This window comes from Grampus griseus (assembly GCF_964374135.1).
Source record: "Grampus griseus genome assembly, chromosome: 9".
Taxonomy (NCBI): domain Eukaryota; kingdom Metazoa; phylum Chordata; class Mammalia; order Artiodactyla; family Delphinidae; genus Grampus; species Grampus griseus.
Genome location: NC_139003.1, coordinates 15,288,905 through 15,309,839, shown reverse-complemented (window position 1 = coordinate 15,309,839; position 20,935 = coordinate 15,288,905). Strand labels below are relative to the sequence as shown.

At 39.1% G+C, this 20,935-nt stretch overlaps 1 protein-coding gene across 3 annotated transcripts in view; it reads left to right on the top strand.

The window, feature by feature from the left end:
• The first annotated feature begins 431 nt into the window (after positions 1 to 431).
• AKR1D1 (aldo-keto reductase family 1 member D1) overlaps positions 432 to 20,935 on the top strand; it is a 32,527-nt gene continuing 12,023 nt past the window's right edge. For 2 of the 3 annotated variants that reach the window (XM_082662459.1, XM_082662460.1), the window contains exons 1-5: positions 432 to 587; positions 8,183 to 8,350; positions 11,824 to 11,940; positions 15,325 to 15,402; positions 19,350 to 19,472. In XM_082662459.1, the coding sequence (XP_082518585.1) occupies positions 495 to 587; positions 8,183 to 8,350; positions 11,824 to 11,940; positions 15,325 to 15,402; positions 19,350 to 19,472 (579 nt within the window). In that variant the 5' untranslated portion in view covers positions 432 to 494. The remainder of the gene's footprint in view (positions 588 to 8,182; positions 8,351 to 11,823; positions 11,941 to 15,324; positions 15,403 to 19,349; positions 19,473 to 20,935) is intronic. The other variant, XM_082662461.1, reaches the window with a different exon arrangement.

Sequence of the window (20,935 nt, the reverse complement as noted above, 5' to 3'; positions counted from 1 at the left end):
CTAGGTGATAAAAATACCAGACCCCTTCCCAGTCCTGCTAGCCCAAATCTCTAGGGAAGTCCTGGAAAACTTAGTCACACCTGGAGCTAGCTCTAAGGTTGGAGTTTTCAGGAATATAGACCAATAAATTTCTTTTATTATTTCAGAGAATTTGTGATAGGTCTGTTACTTACCAACCAAAGCATCCTAGCTGACAGAAGCCAGCTAGATTTGTTTCCTTTTATTTTTAAAATCATTTCTTTGCAGAGAACTAAGCATAAGATCAAAATGGGATATTATTTACATGCCTCTGATAAGTTCAAAGGACAACCTCAATTAGGATTTCCAGAACAACCTGAAAAAAAAAACAGGTTGAGAAATCTCTCTTCCCTCCCACTGCTCCTCCCTCTGGCTCTCCTTTCTTTGATTAAATAGGCATTAGGACACCTTTTCAAAAAGGCTTTTCTGTGGTGTTCAGAAGCATTTCTAGAAATTGAAACCTCAGACTTTCCAAGATGTACCTCAGTGCTGCATATCACCGCATACCTCTAAGTGATGGAAACAGCATTCCTATCATCGGTCTTGGTACCTACTCAGAACCTAGATTGGTAAGCTTATCTCTCTCTGTTTTTTTTTTTTTAATTAACACTTTCCTAAAGGATAATCTGTAATTCATTTTGAATGGATTTCATTGATTTAATTATTGTAATAATGAATGCAACCTTGAAGGACTGCTGTTTGGCTGAATAAGTACTGAGCCAATGGTTAAACTAAATCAGTTTATGATTTTAAAGTATCTTGGCTTAAAGAATGGGACCTTTCTGCTTCCTTGACTAAAATTCAGCCTGAATGCTGGTTATAAGGTTGAACTGAAGTACGTAAAATTTCTGAGTTTATGATTTTTTTAAGTTCATATTTGAGAATTTTTAGTTCAGTCCAACAAAACATTTAGTGAAAACCTACCATGTATGAAGCACTAGGCTATAGAAGCTTCAAATATGAAGAGAATAGTGTCTCTGCTGTCTAGGGATTAAAAATCTAATAGAGGAGACAGACTCTAATAACTAATTAATCATAGAACAATGAAGAGTAAATGCTGTCTGAGAATTTTAAACAGTATCTCTCTGAAAACACAGGAAAGGGAATAGTTAGATTTGACCATGAGGACTGAAGTGGGTTTCCATTAAAACACAGAAAAGCTTCTACTTGTAAGAAAAATATCTTTCTGCTTTCCACATTGCAATTCCACATTTAATGCTAATTACCAGAATAAACAGTGGTTATATCTAGAAATGCTACTGAAATTTGAATGATCATGTGTGAATGAACTCTGTTAAACTAAGTATAAGTTAACTAGGCAGAGAAGCAGAGCTGAGGCAGGACATTGTAGGCAGAAAGAGAAGCACAGAGGCACAAGGATATGAATCTGATTATGTCATGCCTCTGCCTGACACGGTTAAGTGTTAAAAAAATTTTAGCTATTATTATTGTATGCATTTACATCTCCATATCCTCTGATGCACACATATATATATATATAAAAATATATATATACAAATATATATATACATATACATATACATATACATATATATATATATATATATATATATCTCCTTTCATTCACTTGACAAGGATTACCTGAACACCCAGCACGCATACTATACTGGGAATATAAAGCTGAACAAGACATGGTCTCTTTCCTGATGGATTTTACATCTTACAGGGAAGATTGTACAGAAAATTTTAGCTATTATTATTGTAGTACTCTTTGTAGTACTTTATAGTACATGCATTTTCCAATTTAATCCTCACAACATTATGAGAGAGATACCATTTTACAGATGAGAAAACTGAAGCATGGCAAGATAAAGTAAAATGTCCCAAACTTATAATGGTGAGGAAGAGAACTGGAATTTGAACCAATGCAGTTTTGGCCCAGGTCCTATCCTCTGAGTCCCTATACTATATTACCTGTTATAAATGTATGTTATGTCAATGCAGCTGCATATTTCTATGACTTTCTATATATATTTCTATATATGAAAGTATCTAGGAATATATATCCAGAAAGTACCTAGGATGGATGGATAGATAGATAGATAGATAGAATGATACATCTAGGATATGAATCTAATTATGTCATGCCTCTACTCATTTCAATGACTATCAATTATATGGCTCCTTGCTTGCACATCTATCATTCTATCTATCTCTCTGTCTCTCTATCTGTCTCCTGGAACTCAGTGGGGCTCAAAGTGCTGCATCTACCAATAAATATTATTAAGTGCCTGCTATGTGTCTAGTAATATTAAATGCTACAGGATGGAGACATTCCAAAGCATTCATGTGTCATTTCCCAAAAAGAGTTGTAACTCACTTCAGAAGATAAGACATTACTGCAGTTAGAGAATATGGCATTCGAGGAATATTATTAGAAATGAAGATTGTGCATGCACAAACCACATTTGTGATCAGAAATACAGAACTAAAGGTATGTCTCACAAAATTGGAAACTCTAATGTGAAGAAAAATGCCCACCATGGAAGATTTGGGGGAGGGGTATAGGCAGAGCTAGGTTGAAGGGGAGACGGGGAGTGGGGAGGGTGGAGTATCTCCTAGCTGGAACACTCAGCAGTTTCTGTTCAAAGCCATACAGCTGACAACTCCCTCACCATCTACCCAGGGCTGATGAGACAGACACTAGGAGTACCCATGCCCAAGTCGGTCACCAGGAAATAAAAGTACCGAATTAGATTTAACGTCAGAATCTTAGTCCTAGAGATGAAATCTGATGCCAAAACTCAGTCTTCTCTCCTCAGCGTGCCTGAGGTGCTTTTCAAAACCTTTCATTCCACAAGAGATGGAAGGAGAATGACAGGCTGAGGTAACCCAGTAACTGAAATGCTTCACATTTCATGTCTATCATCAAGTCGGTCAATATTTGTCCTGGGATCCTGTTCCATTTTGATACAGAAGTTAGCAGGCGCCAGGGGAAGATTTAGGCTTGTCTTCAGGGGGAGTCGGGGTAGGAGCAGAGATGAAAGGCTGAGATAAGGAAGACTAACAATAACCTCTCCTCCAGCATCTGCCCATTTGAGACTCCACTGTCACACACGTGACGATAGGAACTGTAGAACAGCAGCCCGGAGGAACATTATTGTGCAGCTGTGTGAGGCCAACCAGCCTAGCTTCTCCTGACTTACAAAGATTTTTTTTCTCTTAATATGCCCACCTTTCTTATTAAGGTGTTTCATGCCTGTGGAGTCAGGGAATTTGAGATGCAACCAGCATTTAGTAGCACCAGGCACTCTGTGCATTTCTCACTTGACAATCACTAACTAATGAAAACTGAACTGTACAAATTATCTATGCACCATTTCCCTAGGACAGAGTCCCAGAATATTTTCATACAGGGATGAAATAGTCTATAATAGCCTCCCAGCAAGTCTCCCTTCTTCCTGTCTCTCTCCCTATATCGCTGTCTGAGAAAGTCCGATAGGCAAGAGTTTTGAATCTTGTTCGTTTTTCTGCTTTGATAGAAATTAATTTGGTTTTTATGTATATCAGCCCATGAGTTAATAACCAGTATTTATCAAAAACTTCAAGTAAAACCCAAGAATGTTACCAAGTGTGCAAATGACACAAATCTGAGACCAATGGTAAATATTTTGGAAAATGGGCAATAATTCAGTTCAATAAATATTTATTGTGTGCCTACCATGTATGAGGCATTTTTCTAGGTAACACAGGGATTGAAACAATGGACTAGAAACAAGGGATTTGAAATCCGTGAGTGACTGAAGGCAGAAAAAATAAATACACTTATAAATAAAATATAAAGAAAAGCTGAAGTGCTTGTCCAAAGATGAAAGTAACAGTGAACAAATCTAGTTATGGGGTAGATCATGAAACACCAAGCTATAGGGCAGGAGCAGCCTAGATTGGGGTTGTAACTGATCCAGTATCCCTTCCTGGGTGGCTCTGGTTAAGATTTCTATAGCTGTAAACAGTTTTCACACTCTGAAGAGTGAGCCAAAGGCTTTGTATGTGGGGCAAAGGAGAGGTGAAGTCCAATCTCTTGAGTACTAAGGAGGAGGCTGAAACATCAAGGGGCCACTGTGATGCAATTTTGTAGTAAGGAAGAGAGATTGGTGTCAATTCTGAATACATGGGCAAGTGAGAATTTATAACCAAGGTGCAGGGTTGGAATCTGTGGGTAGAAAATTACTAAGAGGAAACATCAGGAATACGGGGCCATTCTGGCTAAACTGACCTAACAGGATTCTTGCTGAAGACAGGGTGGGGTGACTAGACATCTCCTGGGGCATGGTGGAGGAGGAGGAACCTGATTTGATATCAAGCGTGATCAGATATGGAGGGTGAGAGGTTGTGGTTAAACTGACTTAGCAGGATTCTTGCTAAGCTTGGACAGAGCAGAGATGAGTATGAAAGTCCATGTTGGAAAAGAGTTCAAAAGAACCTGATTAGAGTTTGGTCCATGAAAGAATCTTTGTCAGAGTTGAGGATGTTCCCACAATCTCTACCTAAAGGGACCAGGGACCAGGCAGGAACTGTAAATAAGTGGCCCTAGAGAGCCAAGTCTATTTCTCAGTTTTGTTCTGCTTTCCCATTTTGGTAGTAGATATAAGTGCAAGAAATGCTTTCTTCTTCTTTGCTACAAAACAAAAACAAAAAAACACAAAAAACATGTGCAGGTAACACTTAGGAGACGATTGATGGTACAAAACACAATAAACAGAGTACCAGGGATTCCACTCACCATTCTAAATGAAGATGGTAATTTCTCCACGACAGCTAATTGTCATGCATAAACAAAAGTCCAGTGTGGCCTGATCTTCTCACATTTTTCAAAGAATATTGTAAAGTAATTAATAATTTTTAAGTAATGGCAACACTTATATTTTTGTAAAACGCTATATGAGCTAGTATTTTAAGAGTCAAAGAAAACAACTCAGCTGGTGTTTGTTTTTACTTTTAGTAGAGTGTGTATCCTGAGTTCTTTGCAGTACTTGTGACCCCTTCACACTCACACTCCTGCCACAGAAGCCTTGGCTCTTAGAAAGCAAATACCAAGAACTGACTTCTGCATTTTATATCATTCCTCTCCAGAGGCAATGAATGCTGCACATCAAGCTACAAAAAATGGTTTGCCGGGGAGGGGGGGGTTGGGGGGGTAGATGGTAACAAAAAAATACCAGGGAGAAAAAAGTAGGTTCATATTTCAAAGCTATTACCCTGCCAACGTTAAAACGAATTAAAATGAGAAGAGGCAAAATACATAGAGATCAAGTGAGATGGCTTCTCTAATAAATCAGGCAAAAAATAATAAGAACTTAAACTTGGTCGGTGGCTGTGAAGAAAATAATTTGGCTGGGGCCTAAAAAAGAAGTAACTTGGCTGAAGGATACAAATCATGGCGTAGACTCTACAAAGCTTGGCAACCAATTGGAACCAAACAAAGGAGAACAAATAGTAGGTCCAAGGCCACAAATGGATGTTTCATGCCCAGGTTACTACATTCTTTGGATCTAAAGTTTTGAACTTATTTGAGTCACTTACCTTTTATTTTTGATCTACTTCCTTATTTTTTTAACATTTAAAATTTTGAAATATATAGAAGGGTGAATACTTTTAAAGCTAACATCTGAGTAACCACCACACAGATCCAAAATTAGAATATACCAACCCCCAGAAACCCTCTGTGTCCCCTTCCCAATTCAAAACCATCTCTCCCTCAAGAGGTAATTTATCTTCTAACTTTCATGGCAATTATTTTCTTGCTTTTTTCTAAAGGTCATATAACTTTTTTCAGGTAGATTGCCTATCTCCTCTTCATTTAGTTGTTCTTGTGGGGTTTTTTCTTGTTGCTTCATTTGCAACATATTTCTCTGTGTTCTCATTTTGTCTGACTTTCTGTGTTCATGGTCTTCTTTCCACAGTCTGCAGGATCATAGTTCCTCTTGCTTCTGGTGTCTGCCCCCTGGTGGGTGAGGTTGGTCCAGGGGCTTGTGCAGGCTTCCTGTTGGGAGAGACTGGTACCTGCCCTCTGGTGGGTGGAGCTGGGTCGTGTCCCTCTGATGGGCAGGGCCATGTCCATGTCAAGGGGTGTGTGAGCTCAGTACAACTTTAGGCAGCCTGTCTTCTGATGGGTGGGGCTGTGTTCCTATCTTGTGGGTTGTTTGGTGTGAGGCTTTCCAGCACTAGAGTGTGCAGGTTATTGAGTGGGGCCGGGTCTTAGTGCTGAAATGTGGACCTCTGGGAGAGCTCACTCCAATCAATATTCCCTGGGGCTTCCGCTACCAGTGTCCTTGCCCCCACAGTGAGCTATAGTCTACCTTCACCTCCCCAGGAGACCTGCCAAGACCCCTAGGTAGGTCTGGCCCAGGTCCCTATGGAAGTACTCCTGTGTGCTGGATCCCACTGCACGTGAGACCTTGTGTGCACCCTCCAAGAGTGGAGTCTCTGTTTCCCCCGCCCTGTGGAGCTCCTGCACTCAAGCCCCACTGGCCTTCAAGGCTAAATGCTCTGGGGGTCCTTCCTCTCAATGCCAGACTCTCAGACTGGCACAGAGGGCTATTTTTATGTGGGAACATCCCTGTGTAGCCTGCATGGGTTTAATATTTTTTGGTGTGAGGGCTCTTTTTAGTATAGATGTCTGCCACCTCTTTCCTCAGTGTATGCTGGCTGTTATCCCTTTGATAGGAGGTGTGACTGATGTTGTGGTGACCAGAACCTGCACTGGATATTGAGCAGGGCCTCCCCTTTGCTCTCTGGTTGTCACTGCCCTGTCAGGGGTGGGATCTGCTACCTAGTCGTCGGAGTAGAGTCCCCCAGATCTGTTTCTGAGCTGTGTTTCTGATCTGTGGTGTGAGGTAGGTGGGACTGGAGCATTCCTCCTCTGGAGCTGTTCACCTATGGGTGTGCTCCGTTGTGTCACCTTCACCTGTTGTACAAGCTCTTAGATTACACTGTTGTTGGTACTGCTCTCGTCTCCACCTTAACCATGGGAATGCCTGCAGTTGGCCCCAGTGTCCCTCAGATATTGTTTTCACCAGGCCACCAGCGCAGATCCACTGAAGTCATGTCCCAGGATTGCAGTAAGCATGGATCTGGACCCGCTGTGTGCACTACGGGGGCAGCTCAGACTCTGGCCTGGCCCGACCCCCTGTGTAAGTGCCCACAAAGTCTACAGCTGTTAAGCTAGGCCCATCTTGGCTGCAGGAGCAGCTGCTGTCCATTTAGATGTTCTGCAGGCACTTAGCTTACAAAGCTGGTCGCAGGGTCATCAATTCGCAGATTGTGCAGCTGCGAGGAGAGACTTCAGCTTTTCTTCCTTAGTTGTACAGCCCCTGGGGCTCAGCTGTGGTTTCAGCACCACCTCTGCATGTGGGCCACCCACAGGGGTCTGCTCCCGAGGCTGCCCTGGAGCACACAAGTCCGCCCCGGCGAGGAGGGGGTTGTGGATGCAGCAGCAACGGGGGTCACAAGAGCTCCTGCCCTGGCAGGAGCCCTTCCCCGTGCCCAGGGAGGCAGGGGCCTCATGTGGGGAGAGAGGCTGCAATGGCAGTCCTGCCCCTTGCAAGTCACTTAACAGTGGTGCTTCGCTTCTATGGCAGTCTGGGTTTCCTCTACAAGCGTTCCTAGTTGTGGATTTCCTCACTTCCATCCCCTCAGGCTGTCTCCGCACAGTCAACAGTCAAAAGTCTTCTCCCCGGGTCTGCTCTCCAAACCCCACATTTTAGCACCCAGCCCCCATACACACTGGCGACACACCTTTCAGGCTGGGGCACACAGGGCTGTGGCGAGGACCATCTGTGTAGGTCTCACTCTGTCCTGCCTGCCACAGACAGGTTGCTGGGCTCTCCTCTCGTAGCCCCCAAAGTTCCCCTTCTGTCCCAACTGATCTCCTCTCTGTGAGGGGGCTTCCCCGGGTGCGGGAACCTCTCCTCACCTTCAGCTCCCCCAAGGGGTGCAGGTCCCATCCCACTTCCTATCCTCTTCCTTTTCCCTTCTTTCTTTCATGCTACCCAGTTACGCAGGGGTCTTTCTTGTCCTTTTAGGTGTCCGAATTTGTCGTTTTCGCTATAAAACCATGTATGTGCCAAGTGTCCTGATTAAGAATGATTAAAGAAAAGACACATTTCTCTTCTCCCCCAACCCAACCCCCCTATCATTTTAGACCCCTAAGGGGACCTGTGCAAGATCAGTGAAAATTGCCATTGACACGGGGTACCGGCACATTGATGGCGCCTACCTCTACCAGAACGAGCACGAAGTGGGGGAGGCCATCAGGGAGAAGATAGCAGAAGGAAAGGTGCAGAGGCAGGATATCTTCTACTGCGGAAAGGTGAGGTCTTCCCTTCACCCTACACGACTTACGTTCATGGTGGGTCTGACGTCTTTTCTCTGCTGAAGAATATTGAACTCACCAAACCCTGCAGGCTTGCAGGATCTTAGTTCCCTGTGTCCCCTGCAGTGGAAGTACAGAGTCCTAACCGCTGGACTGCCAGGGAAGTCCTGAGGAGTGAGTTCTTAACTGCCAAATTCCTCAATCTTGCCAAGGATTTAGAGACTAATTAGTCCCATGAAGTTTAGGGAAAAGTTCTTTCTTCATACTTGGGCATTGATTTAAGACAATACGGAAGAGCCAAATCAAAGAAAGTTGATTTGAGGAGTGAAGGGAAGTAAGGAGGTGGTTCATGTTATAATAAGCATGTGTCAAAACTTCTTTTAAAAGGAGGCCCCGTTTTCTTCTGTATATGCCTATTTGTCCATAGATCACTAATTTTTTTTGAGATATAATTCATGTACCATAAAGTTCACCATTTTTAGTATATTCATAAAGTTGTTCAACCATGACCACTACCTTTTCCAGAATATTTTTATCACTCCAAAAAGAACCCTCTTACCCACTAGTAATCACTGCCTATTTATCCCTCTCCCCCATTCACTGGTAAACACTGATCTACTTTCTGTCTCTTTAGTTTTCCTATTCTGGACATTTCATACAAAAGGAATCATACAATATGTGTTCTTTTCTGTCTAGCTTCTTTCACTTAGTATAATGTTTTCTACTTTCAACCATGTTGTAGCACATATCAGAATTTCATTTCTTTTTATGGCCAAATACTATTCCATTGTATGGATATACCACATTTTGTTTAGATCACTACCTTTTGAGAAATTGAAATCTCCAGAAATCACTATCCACTGAAGAGCAATCAGAAAGATAAAGCACCATGACAAAATGAAAGCCAGTGGAAATATAGGATACATATTTACAGGCAGCCTTGCAGGAATAAAACTGTATAACTTTAGAGAACTTGTAATACAATTCTCCTAAGTTTTCTAAAGAGAACAAAATGGTGCTTCTGACTTCACTCACTCCCCAGACCCCGTCCTCCCTACTCCTTTCCAGCCTCTCCAGGAGTTTGCAGTTTCCCAAGTCACCAGCCACTTATGGGCTATGATTTCAAGGGGCCATGTAGAGCCACTGTCCCAAAATATCAGCCTGAAGCTTCTCACTTTATTATAGCTTTACAGCCTGATTCCTAAAGATTTTGTTATTACAGAGTCTCTCATTACAACTCACCAAGTGTTTCTGGGGAAAAATAAACTTGAACTCATATCCTGAGGACCTGAGCCAAAGAATCCTGCCCAAAGCTGGAAATATTTTTGAATTTATTAAAAAAAAAAACACTTTCATTCTTATCTCCTTGGTAAACCGTTAAAGCTGTTGGAATACCTATCATGATGAAAAAATTGAACTGAATTAAATCACCCATTTCATTTCATTTCAAGGCTTGATATGAGTTAACATTTACAAAGCACTTAAAGAGTACCTAGAGCTAGTACTGCATGTTTGTTGAATAAAAATAGATTAAAACATAAAACAGAATTTTCAGTTAGATGAGATTTCACCAATACACCAAAAGGACCCACAGTAACAACAAAAACACGTTTTTCTCTACTCTCACATTGTCTTCTCTATGCTCTGAAGGCAAGAAAAAAATTATTGTCCAACATAGGAAAAAAATCAAATTTTGCTAATTTTCCTTGCTCTTAACTTGTGGCAAAAAATGTACATAAATTCCAAGCTTTTTCTCCCAAAAAATATGTAAGCAAATTTGATGCTCCAAGAAGATGTATTCATTTATCCTGAAGCTCTGGGTACCCTTCAGCATCCCATGTTTTACAGACCTCAAGGGTACACATGCTCCAGTTTGACAACCCAAGGCTTAATCTTTCATTACCTAACACTTTAGAGAACGAGTAATTTCTTTTTCTTTTTTTTCTTATTTATGTTAAGCTGTCTACATTCCTTTTATTTACTTTTTCAGCTTTATTAAGATATAATTGACATATGGCCTTGTATAAAGTGTACAATGCACTGATTTGATACAATTATATATTGCAAAATGGTTACCACCATAGTGTTAGCTAACACCTCCATCACATTACATAATTACCATTTATTTTCTGTGATGAGAACATTTAACATTTATTCTCTTAGCAACTTTCACGTATATAATACAGTATTGTTATCTATAATCACCATGCTGTTCATTAGATCCCCAGAACTTATTCATCTTAGAACAGGGAGTTTGTACCCTTTGACCAACATCTCCCCATTTGTATTCATGAATAGCTGTTTTGTTTTGTTTTGTTTTTTCATGAATAGCTACTTTATTGTTTTTTAATATAAATTTATTTATTTTATTTATTTTAGTTTTGGCTGCGTTGGGTCTTCGTTGCTACACGCAGGCTTTTCTCTGGTTGCGGTGAGCAGGGGCTACTCTTCATTGTGGTGTGCAGGCTTCTCATTGTGGTGGCTTCTCAGGAGCACAGGCTCTAGGCACGCGGGCTCATGAGCGCAGTCTCAGTAGTTGTAGCGTACGGGCTTAGTTGTTCCGCGGCATGTGGTATCTTCCTGGACAAGGGCTCAAACCCGTGTCTCCTGCATTGGCAGGCGGATTCTGAACCACTGCGCCACCAGGGATGCCCCATGGATAGCTATTTAATTGTTGATCTTTGTTGGAGGACTGGAGGCTGGGGTCTCCCATGCCGCCATTTTGGTGACATTATTGGTTCAGATCTTAGTAGGGATTGGCAGAATTTTCCTGGGGAAATGAGGAAGTGAACCAAATGAGAACAAAGGAGTGGTGAAAAGGGATCTAAACTTTTGCAATAATTTAAAATTTCACCAGCTTCTGCACCACCCATCACAATGTGGAGGATCTGGTGAAGACACATACACAACCATATTTCTTACTCAGATGAAGCACACCTTTTATCAGTGAAAGGAAAGTAAAGTGCCAAGCCAGGTCAGAACCACTAGTCAGATACATGTTCCCTAATTACACAGTGAGGAAAAGTGAAAGTGCGAAGAGTCGATTAGGCAGTTAGCACAGAGCAGAGGAAGACTTTATTGCTGAATTAGGTACTCTGTGGTTCAGATGGATCTTGAAATCTCTGGTACTTTATTTGGATAAAGTTATACTCTGGATGTCAAGTTATATCAGCTCAACCTGTACTCAGATGACACTGCAACGTAAACATATTTTTGTGAAATGAAGTGGTTGAATACAATGTGTATGAGTGTTTGTAAAGACTAAAGGGCTGGGGAATTCCCTGGCGGTCTAGTGGTTAGGACTCTGCTCTTCCACTGCAGGGGGCATGGGTGTTGGGGAACTAAGATCCTGCATGCTGCACGGTGCAGCCACAAAAAAAGAAACAGTAAAAACAAATTTTAAAGGGCTGCATCATTGTTAATAATAATAATGAGGATATTAGTTAACTATCTCCCTTTTTTTCTTTCAGCTGTGGGCTACACATCATGACCCACAGATGGTCCGCCCAACTCTGGAGAGGACGCTCAGGGGCCTCCAGCTAGATTATGTAGATCTTTACATCATTGAAATACCCATGGCTTTTAAGGTAAGTTCATATGCCTAAAGGTAAAGCCTCTGCTCTTTGGCAACCATGGGCCAACATCTATGTACGGGAAGCTCATTCATTACTTAGCACCATAGAATATTATGATGTTTTGTTACCGTAAATCAGATAGTACTGACCTAACCCAACAAATGCCAAGAAAGATTATGTGTAGCCAACTCAGGCCTGGATCCCAAGTTTCTAGATTCATAATCTAATGCACTGTCTGTTATATCCTGTCTTTGCAGCTATAAACGCTCTCCATCAAACCAACAAGTAGTCTCCTAACTGTAGTCCACATTGCAGTTGTCCAGCATCCAGACACACCCTTCTTCCCATTCACACAGTCCCGAAAACATCCCTGCACAACATAATGTAAAATAATAAATACAACTGAAAACCTACTCACACTCCACCCTCTCCAAAGGAAAATAACCCAAAGAGTAGTCAGATTTTTGAAGGCAGCTCCAAGATCAGGACCTCTAGGTGATATCTATTCCTCTAACTCAAATGCACTCCTTCCTTGAACTTTCTCCATATACGGACTCAGTTTAACCACCACCAACACACCCAGTATACACTGCTGAAGAGCAGCAGCTGCTTTAAAGTTTCACTGAGGGAAGGAGAGATTGAAAAACAAAACTGACCACTTGTCCATGAGGTAAACCAGATCCTGCTGGACAGGAAAGACAAGGACTCCCTGCCCTTGCAGTGGCCAGAATTTCTTTACACAGCCAACCTGGCTGCCCCGTTCTGTTCTCTGGAAGCACCTTCCTTATTAACTCTCCTCTGTGGTCACATCCAAGATGTGACCTTAGCAATTATATATCCCAAAAACCTCATTTCACAGAAGAGAAAAGCAATGAACTACTTAGGATTAAAGTCCATCAGAATTGGAACCAGATCCTGGGTCGCCTGATGCCAATCTTATACGTGTTCCCTTATACTACACTACCCTCTGCCTTATCCTCGCAAGCCTAATAATCGCAATGTCCTGTGGACTACAGTGATTTTTTTATTTCAGGCTCTTGGGATTTTGACCTTAGCCCTTCTCCTCACTCAACTAACTTCGATTCTTATTCAAATGACAGAGTTCTAAGCTGAGCCTTACAGATTTGGAAAGAACCTGTATTTAAAAGTGAGAAAATGAAATTTACTCCTCTGTGGCTAACTAATGACTTGTAAAATCTTTTTGGAGAAGGTAAATAAAGGAATTCTATTTCTATTCTTAAATAGGATCAAGGCTCAAGGACACAGAGAAGGTAAATTTTTAACAGTGAGAAATTACACAGTATAGTGACATTACCTCCCAACTGAACCTGTACTTCCTGTAATTGAGAAATCAGTCTTTGAAACCAAAATATCACTTGCTTTTTGAATCTCATGATTCTTTTTAAAGAAAAACCTTTCTCGCTAAAATATTTTACCACTTTGTTATTTTTTAAATATAAAGTTAATAAGCAGACACAATTTCAGAACAACAAAAAGTACAAAAAATCATGATAAGACATTTTAAAAAGACGAAGTTATTGCCAAACAGGAATGAAGGTCAATAGCATGGGTTTTTAGAGGGTTGAGTTATTCTTCTAATAATGCCTTACAGTCAGGAGCAGGAAAGGAGGAAAAAGACAATGAGTTTATCCAAATGAAGGGATTAGTAAAGTAAGCACAGTGGAACATCATAGAAATATCTAACATGGGTTCAGACTTGGAGAGGACTTAATTAAAATTTGTGAGAGTAAAAACTATTAATAGTGAGAGTTCATAATGGAGATATAAAGCCATTTCAGGTCAGAAGTAAAATTAGGAAGTGCAAAAAGCAAGAAATATGGAGGGAGTCTGGAGTGGAAATAAGCCTCGTAAGTGTTGAGAAGGTCAAAGGGCTTAGAAATCAGAGGTAACCAGGGTAGTTAATATGAATGATTACATGGCTTTGAGGAGAAAGGAGTCTTTTTCCTGCTCTCGGTGAAATAGAAGAAAATTGAGGTGAAATTATCTTTGCTAAAGAGGGCATGGAGAAATTGTTATCACCAGGTGAAAGATTAATTCAGGTGAGATGGCAAAGCGAAAAATTAGGGAAAATTTTTAAGAATATAATGGATTTTATCCAATTGCTTGATTTTCAACAACAAAAAATTCCTATTATCAAGGTCTACAAAGACTTCTATGCCACCAACCAAATCCAGTAGACACTTTGTCCTCATATTTTATTTGATCTCTTTCAACACAGTTGACTACTGCCTCCTTCTTTAAACATTTTCATCTCATGGCTTCTATGATATCACCCTCTGGTGATTCTTTGACAGCTTCTTCTCTGCCAAACTCCAAATGTTTTGCCCAGTGCTTTATCCTCAATATTCTTGTCTTACTGAGCCGTACTCTCTCTATAGGTGATTTCATCCAGTTGCCTGGATTGAATACCATTTTATATGCTGAGGACTCCCAAATTTTATCTGTACCCATGATCTCTCTCTGAGCCACTCTCTGAGACTTCTCTGTTCTCTTCAAATATCCACTTGACTGTCCAACAGTCATTTCAAACTCAAACTATCCAAAACAAAACTCTCAATTCCTTGTCCAACCTCAGGAAATGATTACCACCATCCACTCAAGGAGTCTAGAAATTATCTTTTATTTCTATCCCATTTCCAGGCCCATAAGAGATGGGTCCCATTTTTAAATATAGCAAAAAAGGAGAAATCTGAAAGACAATTTCCACACCATAGTCAATCTTCATTGGGAAAGTATCATCCAAAAGTTAGAGGAGGAGGTTTGACACTTACATAGTGTATGAGGTAGAAAAAAAGATGCTGAACTCCTGGAGGGCCCAAAAAGGGTAAGAAAAGAACCATGGGGCGATTAGCCAGACCTGAGAAGTAATGTGCTATGCATTTCCCTTATACTTAAGGAATATTGCATTCCTCAACTATACTTAGCTGAAGAATTTCCTCCTCTCAGCCTTAGTGATGACCTCTGGTTTCTTATAAGAGTAAGAAATTTGCTGTCCTCAACTTTGGCCAGGATAGACTATCCAAACACTGAGTCTAAAAGTCCTAATTCTCAACTTTTACTTTTCTTTAATGAGAAATTTTATCATTAAGAGAGAACTTCATGGCTTAAGAACAACAATAATCTGTCAATAAATAAAGAATAATGAATGCTGGGGTGAGAGAATGAGACTAATGTGTCATATATGTTGGACAAATGAATTTCTGGACAGTTCCACAGGGGGAGGGGAAAAAAAAAATATATATATATATATATCTTGAATTGGTTTCCCAGGGCCCGGGTATATTGGAATACTGACAACTTAAATTCCATCATTTCAATCCCCAGATATAAATAAAGTTAACTACACTTTTTCATTTTCTTTTTCTTTTTTAACAGCCTGGAGATGAATTCTATCCTAAAGATGAAAATGGCAAATGGTTATATCACAAGTCAAATCTGTGTGCCACTTGGGAGGTGAGTTCAAGTGGGCCTCTTATGTTAAAAGAGTACATTTTTAAATTGTGATCTGGTTATTCCTATTCGATTTACGGAGAGTTGTAACCGTTACTCCCAATGAAAAGTAGTAGTCAGGTATTTCTAACCACGAGCAAAGATGTATAAAATCTCCACTTCTGAGTGCTGAAAAATGTTTGATTTTGCTTTGATGGAAGAGAAGAATGCCAAAGATAAGGAAGAGAGAAGTGTGGGAGGAAAAATAAAGTAAAGGAAATAAGTTCTACTGTAACAGTAAATAAAAATATATAAATGAGATAAACTCACAAATTTTTGGTTTCTCAAATTGAATTTTTAAAAATCAGTAATATGATGTCTAAAAGAAACAAATGTAAAATAATATATGAAAAACTGAAAAGCAATTCTGGTGCCATTTCTGAGCAGGCTGCTGGCTCTTTCCCCAAGATTATAAGAGTGAGAAACTAGGGGAAAATAATGCGAAAACCCTTATGGATTTAGGTGGGAGGCAGGTACAGATATTTTGAACTGGTTTGTTTATGAGGTTATACGGAAGCTTTTACCTAGAGTGAAAAGCAACTCAGCAACCACTAAGATAATATAGGAGAGGAACTATCGGAGTTATTTTTGCTCTTATTTCTCTCTTGCTATAGCCTTGGGACACACTCCACACATGTAGACACTTAGGACTCGTGTTCAGATGTCTTCAGGAATCAAGTCAGAGCAGCACTGGAATCTTGCACTTGTGAGAAGCTGATAAAAACATAAGTCTCTGCCTGACCTCTGGCAGTTGTTTCCTGCCTCTCCCAATTCAAACTCCAAAGGCTGGAAATGATACTCTAATGATCATCTCATTCTAATAGACTTCCCCCTGTTTAGGTTACAGCTGAGGATCTGAACTGTGGCTTGTTTTGAGGGGTGAGGAGGCACTGACTGTGTTTTCTACTGTCTGGGGCTCTCCACCCGAAAGACCATACACTCACTCCTGACCTCATTGGAGCTGACTAGGATTGGAGTTTGGCATTCTCCTCTAAGGGACTGCCTCACAGTGTACCTAATATCCTCAGGAGAAAATGAGCTCAGAGCCCAAAATAACAAGGCATTTATTTCACAAGGAAACAACATATCTCAATTACATATCGCAACAAAAACAGAACAGAGGACCAAGAACTTTTTAATTAGCCAATTAATATATTCAAGGAGATAAAAGAAAGATATCAGCAATATGAAATAAGAACAAGAAAACTTTTTTTTAAAACAAGCAAAAATAATAATTATGAAAAATAAAAACACAGTGCAGTAGATGGGATAAAAATAGAATGGGTACAGATAAGGAAAAGATGATCAGCTTAAAAGATCAGAATGAGGAAATCTCCCAAGTGAAGAAGGAAAGGACAAGAAAAAATTTTAAATGTGAAATATGAAAAGCTAAGAGATGTAAATCATAAAATTAGAATTTCCAGTATCCACACAATAGAAGTCTTAGAAAAAAAGAAAGAAAAGGAAGTAATAATTGAAGAAAAAACCCAGAGATGTTGAAAAGGCATGAATTACCAAAGAGGAAAGAGAAAGAAACCCATACCTGGATGCTTTATAGTGAAATTTCAGGATGTCAAACATAAAGAGAAAATGTTAAAACTTCTGGAGTATAGCAAACAAGCCAGTAAAGGAGACAAAATGAAATGATAAAAAATAATCAGTCTAAGAGAAGGCAGGAAAATAAGAAAAAAGGGGAAATGAATAGATGGGAAAAACAGAAAATAAATAGCAATATGGGGGATTTAAATTCAGTGGTGTCAATAATCACAGTGTATGTAAAGAGCCTAAACAACCCAGTTAAAATGCAGAGGTTTTCAGAATGGATAAAAGGCAAAACCCCACCATATATTATATACAAGAAACTCATTTTAAATAATAAGACACACAACTAAGCCCATGCGCCACAACTACTGAGCCTGCGCTCTAGAGAGCACACGCCATAACTACTGAGCCTGCATGCTGCAACTACTGAAACCCGCATACCTAGAGCCCGTGCTCAGCAACAAGAGAAAGCCACCACAATGAGAAGCCTGCACACCGCAACGAAGACTAGCCCCTGCTCACCACAACTAAAGAAAGCCTGCACACAGCAGCAAAGACCCAACGCAGCCAAAAATTTTTTAAATAATAAATAAATAATAAAACAAATAGGTTGAAAGTAAAAGGTTAAAAAAAAAAGTGAAAGTCTAGAATAAGATGTACTAGGCTGACAGTATTCAAAAGAGAGCTGGAGTAACCATTTTAATATCAACAAAAATTTCAGAGCAAAGAGTGTTACCAGGGATAAGGAATTTTGTTTTATAATAATAAACGGTTCAATCCTAAACATCTATGCACCTAAAAACAGAACTCCAAAATACATGAAGCAAAACTAAGAGTAGTGAAAAGAGAAAAAGAATAATCTAGTCAGAGATTTCAAAACCTCTCTCTTGATAATTGAGATAATAAGTAGACAGAAAGTCTATAGAATATAGGAACTTAAACATTATCAAACAACTTGACCTAATTGATATTTATAGAATACTTTTCCAAAATATAACAGAATGCTATTTTTCTAGTGCACATGGAATACTTCACAAAATAGTTCATTTTCTGAGACATAAAATGGATCTCAATACATTTAAAAATATTCTTAGGGCTTCCCTGGTGGCGCAGTGGTTGAGAGTCCGCCTGCCGATGCAGGGGACATGGGTTCGTGCCCTGGTCCGGGAAGATCCCACATGCCGCGGGGCGGCTGGGCCCATGGGCCATGGCCGCTGAGCCTGTGCGTCTGGAGCCTGTGCTCCGCAGCGGGAGAGGCCACAGCAGTGAGAGGCCCGCGTACCGCAAAAAAAAAAAAAAAAAAAAAAGATACTCTTCATGCAAAGTAGGCTGTCTGATGACATTGGAATTAAATTTGAGTTAATAACAAAAATATATCTGAAAAATATATATATATATATCTGAAAAATCATCATATATTTGGAAACTAAGAAGATACGTGTAAATAACCCGTAAGATAAAGAAAAAATAACAAAATCTGAATCTATATGTAGCAACACAATTGGAAATGGAATTTTTTAAAAACAATGTTAAATATTTAGAGATAAATTTAACAAAATCTATGCAAGACATATAGTTAAAACTACAATATTTTACTGAGAGGATTTTTTGTTAATTTGAACAAATAGAGAACTGTATCATGTTCTTTGATGGAAAGATTGAATACAGATAATTTGTTAATTCCCCCCTAATTCATGGATAGATTCAGTGCAATCCCAATGACTATCCCAAAGGAAATTGAAAAGCTGATTCTAAAATGTATAGGGAAGTGCAAAAACCATAATGATAAAGACTTAATTTACTAAGAAGATATATCAGTCTTAAACACATATCTACCAAATAAAATATCTTCAAAATATATAAAGCAAAAATTGATAGACTACAGAAAGACACTGGTAAATCCACTGTTACAGTGGGAGATTTCTGATATATTTCTCTAAATTATTGAAAAGCCAGGGAAAGCTAGACCTAATCTTCTATATAATGCATGTGTATGTGAGAGAGAGAAACAAGAAGGATCTGTATCCAAAAATAGAAGAATATACATTTTCCACACATACCAGACACATAAAAATTTTCAGGTACTGTACCATAAAGAAAACCTCAACAAATTTTAAGAAATAAGATCATTATTATCATGCTGGTATACATTATGAAAATACAAGAGGAAGATATGATATACAGCATTTCCCCAAAATCATTCAATTACAGAATTCCTGCCTATCTCCTCCACTTTTCTTTAGTTCACAGAATGCCTATTAATATACCCGGGGACTTTACTTTTTAAAGAATGCACAGTCACCTTTATAAGTGTTTATTCCTGCTTGTGTTGAGATTTCTTTCTTGACCCATTTGCTCTTACCCTACAGGCTTTAGAAGCTTGCAAAGATGCTGGCTTGGTGAAATCCCTCGGTGTATCCAATTTTAACCGTAGGCAGCTGGAGCTTATTCTGAACAAACCAGGACTTAAGCATAAGCCAGTCAGCAACCAGGTACAGCTTGACAAGGGGAGGGAGGGGAGGGGGGGTGTGGGGAGTGGGGAATGTGGGAGGATCCATTACTCAACAGAAAGAATCCTGGACTAGGAGTCAGGGAGTCTTGTGGTCACTTTACGTGTATCTCATCATTAGACCGTGGGCAAGTCAATTTATGTCTCTTAAGAAAAAAGATTTGAAAGTCCAAATCCAAAAAGTAACCCAAACTTTTTCTGAAGAAAAATAATAATGTAGGGGAACAAAACCTACCAGACATTGACACACAGAGTATTTAAAATAATGTAAGATTACACAAGAACCAACATACAAATAAATAGAAAATAAGAAATACCTTAGAAACAGTCTCAAATAAAATAAAAACTTAATGTAAAATAAAATAGCACAAACTAATGACAAAGGAATTGATTTTTCAGTGAATAGTGTGGGGAAAATTGATAGTTATATAGTAACAAATATAGATCTTTGCCTCATGTTATACTCCAAAGTGTCCCTTTGATCAGGCGTTAAAGAAGAAACAAGAAATTATTTGTGAATACTACAAAAGAATTTTAGTTTTCTGGAGCTATGGATAGAAAGGGAAGCCATGGGAAAGTTATAAAGAAAACCAATACATGTAATAGTGTAAAAATGTTAAACACTAAAAATATTAGAAACAAAGAGCAAACAAAATTAGATGATTATATCTAAAAATATAACAGAAAAAGGGGATCATGTCCTTACGAATTAAAAGCCTAATAAAAATCAATGAGAAAAATACTAAGGCTCAAAAGAAATGAACAGAAAGTCACAGAAGACAGATTGCAAGACTGATAAACATATGAAAAATATTTAGCTGCTCTAGTAATTATGGAAATTTAAATTTAAGTGTAATTTTGTATTGTGTATCAAATTAGCAAAGTTTCTGTTTTATTTTTTAATATAGTGTTCCATGTAAGCAAGTGATGGAGTGCTGGCAAATGCAAATTGGTTCAACCTTCCTGAAAAGCAATTTTGCAATAAGTAGCAAGAGTCTTAAAAAGTGTTTAGTTTTCTATTTCTAGGAATCCATCCTTGTGAAAAAAAATCAGAACACCCATATGTGTGTTTGTCACAGCACTTTATGTGTGTGTTTGTCGCAGCACTGTTTATCATGGCAAAAAAAAAAAAAAAAAAAAAACACCAAAAAGGAAACAACATAAATATGAAAAATTCAGGGAATGTTTACATAAACTTTAAAACATTTATAATATGTGAAATCTTAACAAAAAATGTTCTTGAATCACTCTTGAGGAAAAGAGAAATGGCCACGATATTAAGTGGAAAGACCAGGATACAAAACGTAATACAGTTTGAGGGCGATTATATTATTTAAAAAGTGCAAATATTGGAAAGAAATATATCAAAATGCTAACCGTGGCTATCTCTGGCTGTGAATTTTACAAGTAAATTTTGTTTTCTTCTTTATGCTTTTCTGTATTTCA